This window comes from Bombyx mandarina, chromosome 16 (assembly GCF_030267445.1).
Source record: "Bombyx mandarina strain Sakado chromosome 16, ASM3026744v2".
Classification (NCBI taxonomy): domain Eukaryota; kingdom Metazoa; phylum Arthropoda; class Insecta; order Lepidoptera; family Bombycidae; genus Bombyx; species Bombyx mandarina.
The window spans coordinates 1,435,805-1,448,002 of record NC_143222.1 but is presented as its reverse complement, the minus strand read 5'-3'; the positions used below and the strand labels follow the sequence as shown (position 1 = coordinate 1,448,002).

At 45.1% G+C, this 12,198-nt stretch overlaps 1 protein-coding gene across 1 annotated transcript in view; it reads right to left on the bottom strand.

The window, feature by feature from the left end:
- The window catches only part of LOC114242572 (cholesterol transporter ABCA5), a 66,552-nt gene extending 62,949 nt beyond the window's left edge, over positions 1–3,603 (bottom strand). The window contains exon 1 of the mRNA XM_028173777.2: positions 3,360–3,603. Within this exon, the coding sequence (XP_028029578.2) occupies positions 3,360–3,430 (71 nt within the window). The 5' untranslated portion in view covers positions 3,431–3,603. The remainder of the gene's footprint in view (positions 1–3,359) is intronic.
- Positions 3,604–12,198: the final 8,595 nt, after the last annotated feature.

Here is a 12,198-nt window from a genome sequence, read left to right as displayed (position 1 = left end):
AGGTGGGCTGTGAGCTCGTCCACCCATATAAGCATTTAAAAAAAAAGGCCCATGCGTGAAAGAAACGAAATGAGTGAGAGCTTTGCGATCTTCTAGATATGTATTTATTATTTCATTCGATCTTGATTTTTATGCACAAAGCAATGTTCCTTCAAACAGAGGCCAGGAAACTAATTGGTTTCAAGAACAAGTTTTCCGGGATTCAAATTCGGTTGTAGATTTTGCGAAGCACTGCTCTTGCTATGGGCTAGTGTTAGTAAATTCTCTCAGGTTGAGCCCGTGAGCTCACCTACTCATCTGCCCTGCTGGAATAGCCCCTTAGACTATCAGCGAATAAGTAGGGAAAAAATAATCATTGGGTCTTCATTTGATGTGGTTTTTTTTGCACGTGGTTACGTATAACCCTACGATTTAGTGTAGCTTTTTAGTACAGCTTTGTTTTGCTTATGTAACTAATCAATAATTTTACATAATCGAAAATAAATGGTCATGTTTTCAGATTCACCCAATTAATTTAGCTAATTTTAGTTAATCGGAAATAAATGGTTATGGTTTCAAATTCACCCATTAATTTAGCTAATTTAAATCACCTTAATACTCATGTAATCTATTTCTATTGTTCCTTTTCAATAAACATTACGTATGAAAAGAGAAATAATAATTATTTTTTAAATGTCTTTCAAAAATCGTCTACGTAACGAATTACTTTTAACAAAATCGCACTTTTATTTGGAACAAAAAAGGGTACTGACAATTAAAAAAAAAATGCTATTGAAGATTCTTAAATATAAAAAATTCAAATAGTGTTCTCCGCTCACACGTAGTAGAATTAAAACCTTCAGAAGTATTCTGTCTTATACTTCCGCAGCCTAAATCCTGTAAATATGTTTACTTTAATACCGCTTTTTTTCATAAATGGGTGGACGAGAACACAACCCATCTGGTGTTAAGTGGTTACCGGAGTCCAAAGATGTCTACAACGTAAATACCACCACCCACCGTGAGATATGAGTTCTAAGGCCTTAGTATAGTTACAACGGCTACCCCACCCTTCAAACCGAAACACATTACTCCTTCGGGGCAGAAATAGGCAGGGTGGTGGTACCTACCCGTGCGGACTCAGAAGAAGTCCTACCACCACGCCGCAACCAGATCTAAGACGTGAAGTTGAATTCTCAATTGTATTGTATTATGGCTATATTACCATTGAAACCGGAAATCATGAATGCTTCGCGACAGTAATAGGTAGGACTGTGGTACCAATCCGTACGATCTTAGAATATGCTCAACTGTCGGTAGTAAATATTTTAATGATCAGCCTAAAGAAGAGTATGTGCTTAGTGGGGACATGGGAGATTATCTCTCGGCGAGATTCAGGCATCTGTCAAATATCTTGCGTTGCATGATGGCTGCCGCCACAAGGCCTTTCCAGTTATTTTCACGTCTGTTCAATTCACTTTACATACTGGTTACGTCTATTTATGTACAAAGATTCGTCAAATCTGCCCCCTCCAACACTACATGACGATAAAGACCGCACTGTCAAGAGTGAATGAGAAGAAATATATTATTATATAATATACGAAGTGAGTATGTTCTCTATAGACTCGGAAACGAATGAACGAATGGAATGGAGTTCAAAGAAAACTTCAGATTGACCTTGTAGAGATATACGACAAAGGGAAGATCTTCCACCGAGCGGGTGATATTGCTCAGTAGACCGACGGTCAAATGTTGTTGTTCGGAACTTGTATATATGCGAGCTTATCTTGAAAATGTCGTAAGCGAGATTCAGGCATCTGTCAAATATCTTGCGTTGTATGATGGCTACCCGCCACAACCTAAAAACACGGTGTAACACGAAATATTATTTTCAAAATTAAAATATTAGGGGCATTTGAATATTGGCTGTCTGATGACAATTTCAGAAAAATATCTGTTAAGTAAAATTTTTCTTTGCTGAACGATATCAAGAACAGACTCCATATAAATATAATGATAGTAGCGATAATGATAGAAAAAGAAGGAACAGAAACAACATTAAATACAAAGGTTATTAATACGGTTTATCTCATCAATACATATAATGAAACAGTAGAATCTGTTGTCAGATATAGCAAATTTATTGAAGAAAAGTACATTAAGGATGACAGGACATAAGTTAAAAATAACAATAGACGATAAACAATAGTGTTGTTTGGGATTAGTTTCTGTCTATTGCCATACTACCGATCACTAAACGGTTTTGACACAAATTCCACTTTATTTAAAGATGATTAGAATTTACTTTTAATTGATCAAAATTCAACTTAGCAAATAATATTATTTGTTAAGACCAAGGTATCCCTGTCCGTTCGTGTTTTCAAGCCAAAACCGAAGAATCGATTTTGACGAATCGGGTATAGAAATAGTGTACTTCAGGAAAGAAGTTTTACTGGTGGTAGGACCTCTTGTGAGACCGCACGGGTAGGTACCACCACCCCGCCTATTTCTGCCGTGAAGCAGTAATGCGTTTCGGTTTGAAAGGTGGAGCAGCCGTAGTAACTATACTGAGACCTTAGAACTTACATCTCAAAGTGGGTGGCGCATTTACGTTGTAAATGTCTATGGGCTCCAGTAACCACTTAACACCAGGTAGGCTGTGAGCTCGTTCACCCGTCTAAGCAATAAAAAAAGGAAGGAAACAATTCATTCTACTGATAAGCATGGGTATCCGCCAATCCTTCCAATCCAAACCCAATCTTAACTAGCAAAGCAAACCCAATCTTAACTAGCAAAAAGAAGCCAGTTCTTCAGAACTTAAACGTGGTGTCTGGCCATGGCAACCGCCGCTGATACAAATGCCAACAGATCATGAAAGTACGCGTTTACGATCCATTTTACGGTAATGTGCCAATTCTGAGTACATCCAAAATTCGATGAAACTCAAAATTTAATGTTACGACAAATTATCTGCGCGCATCCTATGTAAAAAGAAATGCGGTAGGTATGTACATATGTACTTTAATTATTTTTTCTTTGTATTCAACACGCTTATTAGTCCACTAGCCGTACTCGCCCGTTTCGCTGGGCATTTAAAATTAACATTATTATTTATTCTCATTATTATTAAGGAGTCCAACATTCATATAAATATTAAGCTATCCATTAAGTACATGTATTTTCTACGTGGATACCAAGTTTCAAGTCAATCGGATGCACGGTACAGTAGTTATAAAGGAACATCCGTAAAAACCACTAGATTTTTAAATTAGTATAGATTGTATAATTCTGTTCAGTTTTAAATTTCCCATTTTTGCGAGTGGTTAGGTTTTTTTTTTTTTTTTCTTGTTTTTCAATTGCGCCACATCAATACGTACGTTAGCTTTTCAGTGCTGGCCGGCGAATCACGTCCATCGTCCCGCACTCCCGCATCATCAGTAACACTCATGCAAACAACAACACTTGCACACACGAAATACAATATAAACGACTAGCTTATGATGCACCGTACCATTTTAATTTCGAATTTCGTATGATTTAATTCAAATGGTGTTAAATCTGACGCGGTATTACCGGGTGTTTGAATGTACGCACAGCGCGCTACGAACCCTCGCCATGTTGATTTTGGGGAATGTTTCGCGCGCGCGCCAATTGCCTTTCAGTGTTGCTAAGTGTTAAAATTTTCCTATTTTAATGATAAGCTATGGATGTTTTAGCGATTTAGAAGAGTTGCTTATGTTTAGTCATTCGAAACAGCCTTAAGTACCCAATCACATATTACAATATTTTTTTTATTGTCCTTGTAGGCCGACGAGCATACAGCCCACCTGATGGTGAGTGACTACCGTCGCCCATGGACTTCAGCAATGCCAGGGGCAGAGCCAAGCCGCTGCCTACCGTACAATGGAATGAAATGCACATAAATATATTTTCTTAATTTACATTGAGCTGTGACTGAGAAATACTTTAAAGAACAAACAAAGTCGTTTTATAAAAATACTTCAATTAAATCGTGTGAGCGTTCTAAGAGGATGTCTCGACAGAAGCTGTAGTTAATTATAAGAATGTATTTTTTTAATATTGTTTTATTTTTCTTCATATTTTGTAAGATTGACGTGACTTGAACACCCACTCGCTCAAACTCCACAGCGGCTTACGAATCAAGCCCCACTTGTGCGAGATTGTTAATCATTCTCAGTGGGTCGCGTTTCCGATCCGGTGGTAGATTCTGCAAAGCACTGCTCTTGCTAGGGCCAGTGTTAGCAAAATCTCCGGTTCGAACTCCAAGAGCTCACCTACACGATAGAGTAACGCTGATATAGCTTCTTAAGGTTATTAGCGTAGGTAGGAAAAAATGTTAATCTTGTCACATGTCGGACATAAAAGCTTGAGCGACGCGGGGCCGCGGTTCTACACCGTGCGTTTCTCACTTCGCACAGCAACGCCACCCGCGACACTTGTATATTAATTGTTCTATAAATTTAACAAATATTATACCGATCGTGTTACAGTTCACTCCTTAGTTTAATAAGCCTGTCAGCGGTCTATTCTAAAGTTGTCCAGAATATCACGTGCACATTGTTATCACAAATGAAGCACTTAAGTGTGCGTAAGTAATTTTGTATCTTCACGCTCGTGAATGACGGAGACGCATAATGTCACTGCGGCAACAGGGATGTAGTGTAGTGCATAATGAATTGCTGTTCGTTAGTCTCGCTAAAACTCGAGAACGGCTGAACCGATTTGGCTAATTTTGGTCTTGAATTATTTGTGGAAGTCCAGGGAAGGTTTAAAAGGTAGATAAATATGAAAATGCTCGGAATTGAATACAAATAACAATTTACTTTTTCCTTTGATGTGTCCCCCGGGCACTACGAAGTCTGCCGGGTCAGCTAGTTTGTAATAATAGAATAGTATTAAACCAACACTTGGACAAGACAGTTGTTTTCATTCGAACCAGAAACTCCTTTCGGGGATTTTTTTTTGCAAACAATTTCAACCTTGACATTAGGTAAAAATCGAGAATCCTCATTCTCAGCTATGGCCACACTGAAGCGCATGCGCGCGCTTCCACCTCTGCAATACGACGTCGCTTCACGTGCACCTATTTTTACGCCGCGACTTATCGCCGCTTCGACCGCGACCCGCACCGCCTGGCAACGAAGCAACACAAAACAAATCTTTCATAAATCTTTAAACTAGCGACCCGCCCTCGCTTCGCTTCGGAAACTGAATTTTATTATTGACTAGCGGACCCGGCAGATTTCGTAGTGCCTCAATCGATAAATAAAAGACCTAAACTTTTGTATAAACTTAAATCAAACAAAAGGAATCCTAATTTTTTTTTTTTTTTTTTTATCATTGAAACTTTGCTGGTGGCCCGAAGGCCTTTCCAGTTTCACCAGGACAGGTGGGCGAGCAAAGGCTCAGCCAAGAGGGGTGGGATTTGCTAACAACTGCCCGAGCGCCTCCGAAGGAGACCTAACAACTCAAGAGCAATTGTTTCGCGAATGAATCTACTACCGGATCGGAATCGCGACCCGCTGAGAAGATCCGGCGAGAAACTCAGCGGGCTGATGCACGGGTTAGGTTACACGTCGACCTCTTTGTCGAGTTCGACGAGTACGGTTACCGGGGTCCCTAAGCCTGCCCCTAGTATTAGAGCTGAAGGCATCTAATGCAAAGGTTATTGGATCTGATGGATCCGTAAGGACGTGTCTAGGGCGTCGACGGTGACTGGCTCCTGCATGATCAGGATTCGGGGAGTAGTCAGCGGCGGCAACGATAAGGCGATTATCATGACGCATAGCCTTATCGAAGTATCGTTCCGACGCTGACTTCATGTATTTCCGAATTGATTCGAGGCCCAGGTCGTCGTGTAGATCAACGTTCCTCACGAACCACGGAGCCCCGACAGCTAACCTGCAAAAGCGGGATTGTAGGGATTGGAGGGTGTCTATGTGTGTGCGGGCCGCGTGAGCGAACACCACACTCGCGTAAGTTATGACGGGCCTTATGCAAGTTTTGTAAAGTGTCACCTTGTTCCGAAGGGACATTTTACTCCGCTTACAGATCATGGGGTAGAGTCTACCGAGAATAAACGCGGCACGGTCACGGACTGATTTTATATGCGGGCGGAATGTCATCGATGCATCCAGGGTAACGCCCAGGTACTTGACCTTCCTGGCCCAGGGTATGGGTTGTCTAAAGAGAGTAATCGGGGGTGTGAGATTCCTCCTCCTAATCCGGGAGGAAATCCGTGTGGAGCTTCCCCTCTGAAATAGCACCGCAGTACTTTTCGCTGGGTTGATGTCTATGCGCCATTTTCGGAACCACTGTCCTAGGGCTAGGGCTGCGCTCTGAAGCTTCTTCGCGATTAGGGACTTATTTCTACTAGAATAGTAAACAGTCGTGTCGTCGGCGAATAAAGCTAAATGGGTCGGCGGCGACCGGGGAATATCGTTAATGAATAAGCTAAATAGGAGGGGTGAGAGGACAGAGCCTTGCGGGACTCCAGCTGTGAGAGGTCGTGGGGAGGAGCGGGTTCCCTCGACTCGATATCGAAAAGAGCGGTTCGACAAGAAGTCCCGTATGATGAGCACGAGACTATCCGGCACGCCCATGTTGAATAGTTTGAAAATCAAACCATTGTGCCAGACTTTGTCGAACGCTTTTGCGACGTCGAAGAAGAGAGCTCCCGTGTATAACGGTTTTGGTCGATTAAGCCCCACAAGAATGTGCTCCGTGAGGCGGTGCACCTGTTGAACGCATGAGTGATTTGTACGGAATCCGAATTGTTCATCGATGAGAATGCCCTTGGATGAGACGAAGTCTCTGAGGCGTTTGTAGAGCAGACGCTCATACAGTTTGCCTAGAGACATGAGGAGGCTAATCGGGCGGTAGCTCGTCGGATGATTTTTTGGTTTACCGGGTTTATGTATGCCGATAACGTCCGCTTCTTTCCACACCGCGGGAAAGATACAGTTCGCCATAGCGGCATTGAAAATAGATGCCAACATCACGATGAGTTGGACGGGTAGAAGTTTAATAACGCGGTTAGATATACCGTCGGAACCGGGAGCCTTGCGAGGACGTAGGTCTTTGATCAAGTCTTTAACTTCTATCGGGGTGACGGGTGGTAACGCATCCGATGGTGGCAAGGAGGCTTTGCGTTCTACCTCACTGTCTACTAATTCTACATGAACAGGGTCCACGGATTGAGTGCTGGGCGTGCACTGGGTTTGCAATGTATCGGCCAGCAGCTCTGCTTTTTCGTCATCATCGAACGCCGCGAGTCGGCCTGAGGGGCCTACGAGGGGGGGCATAGTTACTACCGTATCCGATTTGAGAGTACGAGCTAAGCGGTAGTAAGACCTTTGGGAGGGCGCGAGTCCTTCTAAGAAATCAGACCATCTGGCATCTCGGACTTCGGCGATGCGAGACTTTACGTCGCGTTGTAGGGCACGCATTCGAATACGATTTTCCGCGGTAGGATACCTGTCGTAGGCGCGTATCGAGGCGTTCTTAGCTCTAAGGAGTTCCCTAATATCGTCGGACAATTTGAAGCGGTGAAGGAAGTCCTCCGCTACAACTTGTTTCGATGACCTATCTAATGTCGAGGTGATGTGTGACGTTAAGATGTCTATGGCTTCAGCGGTATCCTGAGGAGACGGGATAGAGTCCGGGTTAAACGGGAGCGATGGTGGATCAGATTCAGCCAGGCTGATGCCCAGCGTGTGCCAATCCACCACAGTCCTCGTGACGGGAACGGAATCGGGAGCGCGACCGAGCTTCATAACGACGGGACAGTGGTCTGAATCTAACTCTGAAACTACTTCGATCGAGTGTAAGCGCAGAGTTACGTTTTTTAATAACGCTATGTCGAGTATATCCGGGCGATGCGCGATATTTAGCGGGTAGTGAGTCGGGGTTAGCGGAGCGACGATATCGAAGGCGAGATCATCGACTAACGCGTCAAGCCGCCTGCCATTCGGGGTTGTGGTGTGTGAGTTCCACCTGATGTGTTTACAATTTAGGTCGCCCGCCAGAATGACAGAGCTCCCCATACCGAGCAGCGCCTCGATATCACTGCTTAGAACGATCTTATCCGGTGGAAGATAAACGGACGCGATAACGATCGGCGCGTGTCCCGTCAGTGAGATTCGGCACACTGATGCTTCGATATTAGCGAGCGCGGGAGGATCGAGCGGGACGCAATGCAGGGCTCTTCTATAGTAAATGACGGTACCACCACCACGGGCAGAGAGCCTGTCGTTCCTGACCATGTTATAGTTCGCGATTTTAGGGTCACGGCGCGCGGGCTTAAGTAGGGTCTCCTGCACTAAAAAGATATCAATTTGATGGTCACGCAAAAAGTCAGAAACCTGATCACGTTGATTTGCGAGACCGTAAGCGTTAAAAAATCCTATCGTTACGGATAGGGGCTTTATTCTACTTATATACGCCATTGATTACCGGCGGAGTGAGGGGAGGACGTACGTATTTAATGACGCGTATACGTCGGCGTATTCTTGCACAACGGCGATAAAGTGTTGTGCAGTGGAGGCAGCGCGAATGGCGTCGCCCAAAGCGTTAACGCGCTCAAAGTTGATCGACTGAAAGAAGTCGATCGCTAAAGCGAGATTTTCGGACGCGGTCGGAGGGCAAGTCGCGGGAGAGGGACGAGTCGCGGGGGCGGGACGAATCGCGGAGGAGGGAGTTGTAGCCGTGTTCGTGTACGGCAGCGGTTTTGCCCAGGCCGAGACACTGGGCACCGCCGCCGGAACGAACGCTGGCTTAGCCTGCGACGCAGAGGGTGCCGAGGCTTTGATGTCTGGGCCAGAAGCTCGGAGGCGGTTTTGGCGGGCGACGCGGCGATTTATTTTAGGGGCTCGGGGGCAACCACGGTAATTCGCGGGGTGACCCTGTGTTCGACACAGGACGCAGCTAGGCGGCTCCGTCGCGGTTTTTTGGTCGCGAGCGCAGAGGGCCGTGGCGTGATCGCCCAAACACTTAACACATCGGGGGCGCGCGTGACAGTTACGGGAAGAGTGCCCGTACAATTGACAGTTATTGCACTGGCTAGGAGTGCCTTTTTTATGGGGGGCTTCGATGGCGATACCGGAGAGCCTACAGACGGTCTGTGTGTTGAAGATTTTCTTACCCTCGGGGGTAGGCTGGAGGGTGACTAGAACTATATTATATGGCTCCCTACCGCGACCGGTGTGCATACGGTGCACAGAATTCACTGGAAAGCCCTGTTCTAACAGATCGACCTTGACGAGCTCTACATCTAACTCTTTAGGGATTCCGCGTATTACAACGCGGAGTTCGCGCTCCTCCTGGAGCGTATAAGTATGGAAACTTATACGTTCCTTACGGAGGTAAGAAGAGAGGGCCCTATGGTCGTCGGGTGTTTGAACCTTAATTTGAATGCCGTTCGCGAGGTTACGGGCATTCGTGAAATTTATATTTTTGGCCTTAAGGGCCAGGCAAACTCGATCCCAAGCTGCCTTTTCCTGAAGGATAACCGGGGGAGGGGACTGGGTTTTATTTTGTGCCACCGGACGCGGCGACGGAGTGGCACGGGCTGGGGGCGCAACGGGAGTCTGAGGGCGGGGGCGCGACGCGTTCAGGGCTTTGCTAATTTTAGCGGCCGCGGGAGCTCGAGACTCCGCGGCACGCTTCTTACCCTTCTGTACCAGGGTGAATCCATCCGTCGATGAGGCGGGGGCGAGGTCGACCTCCATGTCCGAGTCAGAGTCGGAGCACGAGGAGGCGGGTGCAGGCGACCTACGAGCAAGTGTAGGTGTTTTAGAGGGCGCGACGGAGGCCGCGGATGATCGCTCAGCTGAAACGATGGTCACGGCGGACGACGCAGCAGCTTTTCTCGCCAGTATAGGCGACACGGGAGCGGCAGGCACGACAGAGGCTGCGGTGCTCAATGCAGAAGCTCTGCACGCAGGTACAGGCGACGCAGGAGCAGCGAGCGCGGCGGAGTCCTCGAGAGGGCTCGCAGTGTGATTGGCCTTGAAGGCCAGAAACTCTGAGGCGAGCTGTGGGTGGCGAAGTCGGAGGAATTCCGCGAATACAGCGTCCATGATCGCTGAGTACCCAGGTGGGGCGGCCCCGGGCCTTGAAACACTCGCCTTGCGGCGAGGCCCCAACTTCTCGGACCTGAGCGGTTCTATTGAACACAGGTGGCAATGCGGCGCGATTACTACAGGACAAAGAAAAAGCACAACAAAACAGAAATTACAAAAAGAAACAAAACAAATAAATACTTGCAGGAAAACACTTTGTCGGCAAATGTTCCACGAACACAAAAATAACTAAAACAAAACAAATAAAAGCTTCCAGGAAACACACTTGGTCGGCAGATGTATCACGAACACAGGCCGCGCGAACAATGGCCGGGCTAACAAAAGCCGGGCGAACAAAGACCGGGCGATCGAGTGGACGATGAGCACGTCCGCACGTGACGGGTGCCTCTATCGGAATGTGACAAAAGGAATCCGTCCGACGGGGGGGACATCAAAGGAAAAACAAAACTATTATTTTTATTTAAATCCGAGCATTTTCATATTTATCTACCTTTAAACCATCTCTGGACTTCCACAAATAATTCAAGACCAAAATTAGCCAAATCGGTCCAGCCGTTCTCGAGTTTTAGCGAAACTAACGAACAGTAATTCATTTTTATATATAACTAGTCAGGTCATAAGTATTGTCACACAGTAAAAACTTTTCTTTTAGAATGCTGGCCACAAAAAAGTTTATTGAATTCGAATTTCGAATTGTTCATGATAATAAAAATGTATAATTTTAGAATTTTACTCATTTTTAAATATGGAGTGGACGCTTAAAGAAGACCGTGTTGCAGTTATTGCGTTGCATCGTTGCGGTTACGCGCCAATTCAAATTTTTAACATACTGAAAAATTTGAATATAACCAACCAAAAGATTCGTTTATCGTACCATCAAACGATACAATGAAGACTCTAGTGTAGATGACAGGTCAAGAAGTGGTCGCCCTCGGTCTGTTAGGACTCCAGCAGTGATAAAAGCTGTGAAGACGCGAATTCAAAGAAATCCCAAACGTAAGCAGAAACTGTTGGCCCTTCAGATGGGGTTAAGCAGAACCACGGTGAAAAGGGTGTTAAATGAAGACTTAAGGCTTCGGGCATATCGAAGAAAAACAGGACATCGTTTGAATGCTCGTCTAATGGACCTGAGACTGAAGAGATGCCGCTCTTTGTTGAAGCGGTACGCGGGAAAAAAATATCGGGAAATTCTTTTTTCGGATGAATAAATTTTTACCGTAGAAGAGAGCTACAACAAACAAAATGATAAGGTGTACGCACACAGTAGTGAAGAAGCGAGCAACCGTATTCCGCGTGTCCAACGAGGTCATTTTCCATCCTCGCTCATGGTATGGTTGGGAGTTTCTTATTGGGGCTTAACAGAGGTACATTTTTGTGAGAAAGGTGTAAAAACGAATGAAGTTGTGTATCAAAATACAGTCCTGACGAACCTTGTGGAACCTGTTTCTCATACCATGTTCAATAACAGTCACTGGGTATTCCAACAAGATTCGGCGCCAGCTCATAGAGCGAAGAGCACACAAGACTGGCTGGCGGTGCGTGAAATCGACTTCATCCGGCACGAAGACTGACCCTCCTCCAGTCCAGATTTGAATCCGTTAGATTTTAAGATATGGCAACACTTGGAGGAAAAGGCGTGCTCAAAGCCTCATCCCAATTTGGAGTCACTCAAGACATCCTTGATTAAGGCAGCCGCCGATATTGACATGGACCTCGTTCGTGCTGCGAAAGACGACTGGCCGCGCAGATTGAAGGCCTGTATTCAAAATCACGGAGGTCATTTTGAATAAACTTTAGTGTCATAAGAATCTATGTTTTGTTAAGTTCATTTTGGTATATGAATGATTACATAATGAATAAACTTGTTTCAATTATTTTACATTAAACATGTGACAGAATTTATGACCTGACTAGGTACATATAAACCTTCCTCTTCAATCACTCTATCTATTAAAAAAAACCGCATCAAAATCCGTTGCGTAGTCTTAAAGATTTAAGCATACATAGGGATATAGGGACAGAAAAAGCGACTTTGTTTTATACTATGTAGTGACGAGCAATTCTTGTATATAAATATGTATATACTTTGTATGTGTGTATAGACTTTTGAAGT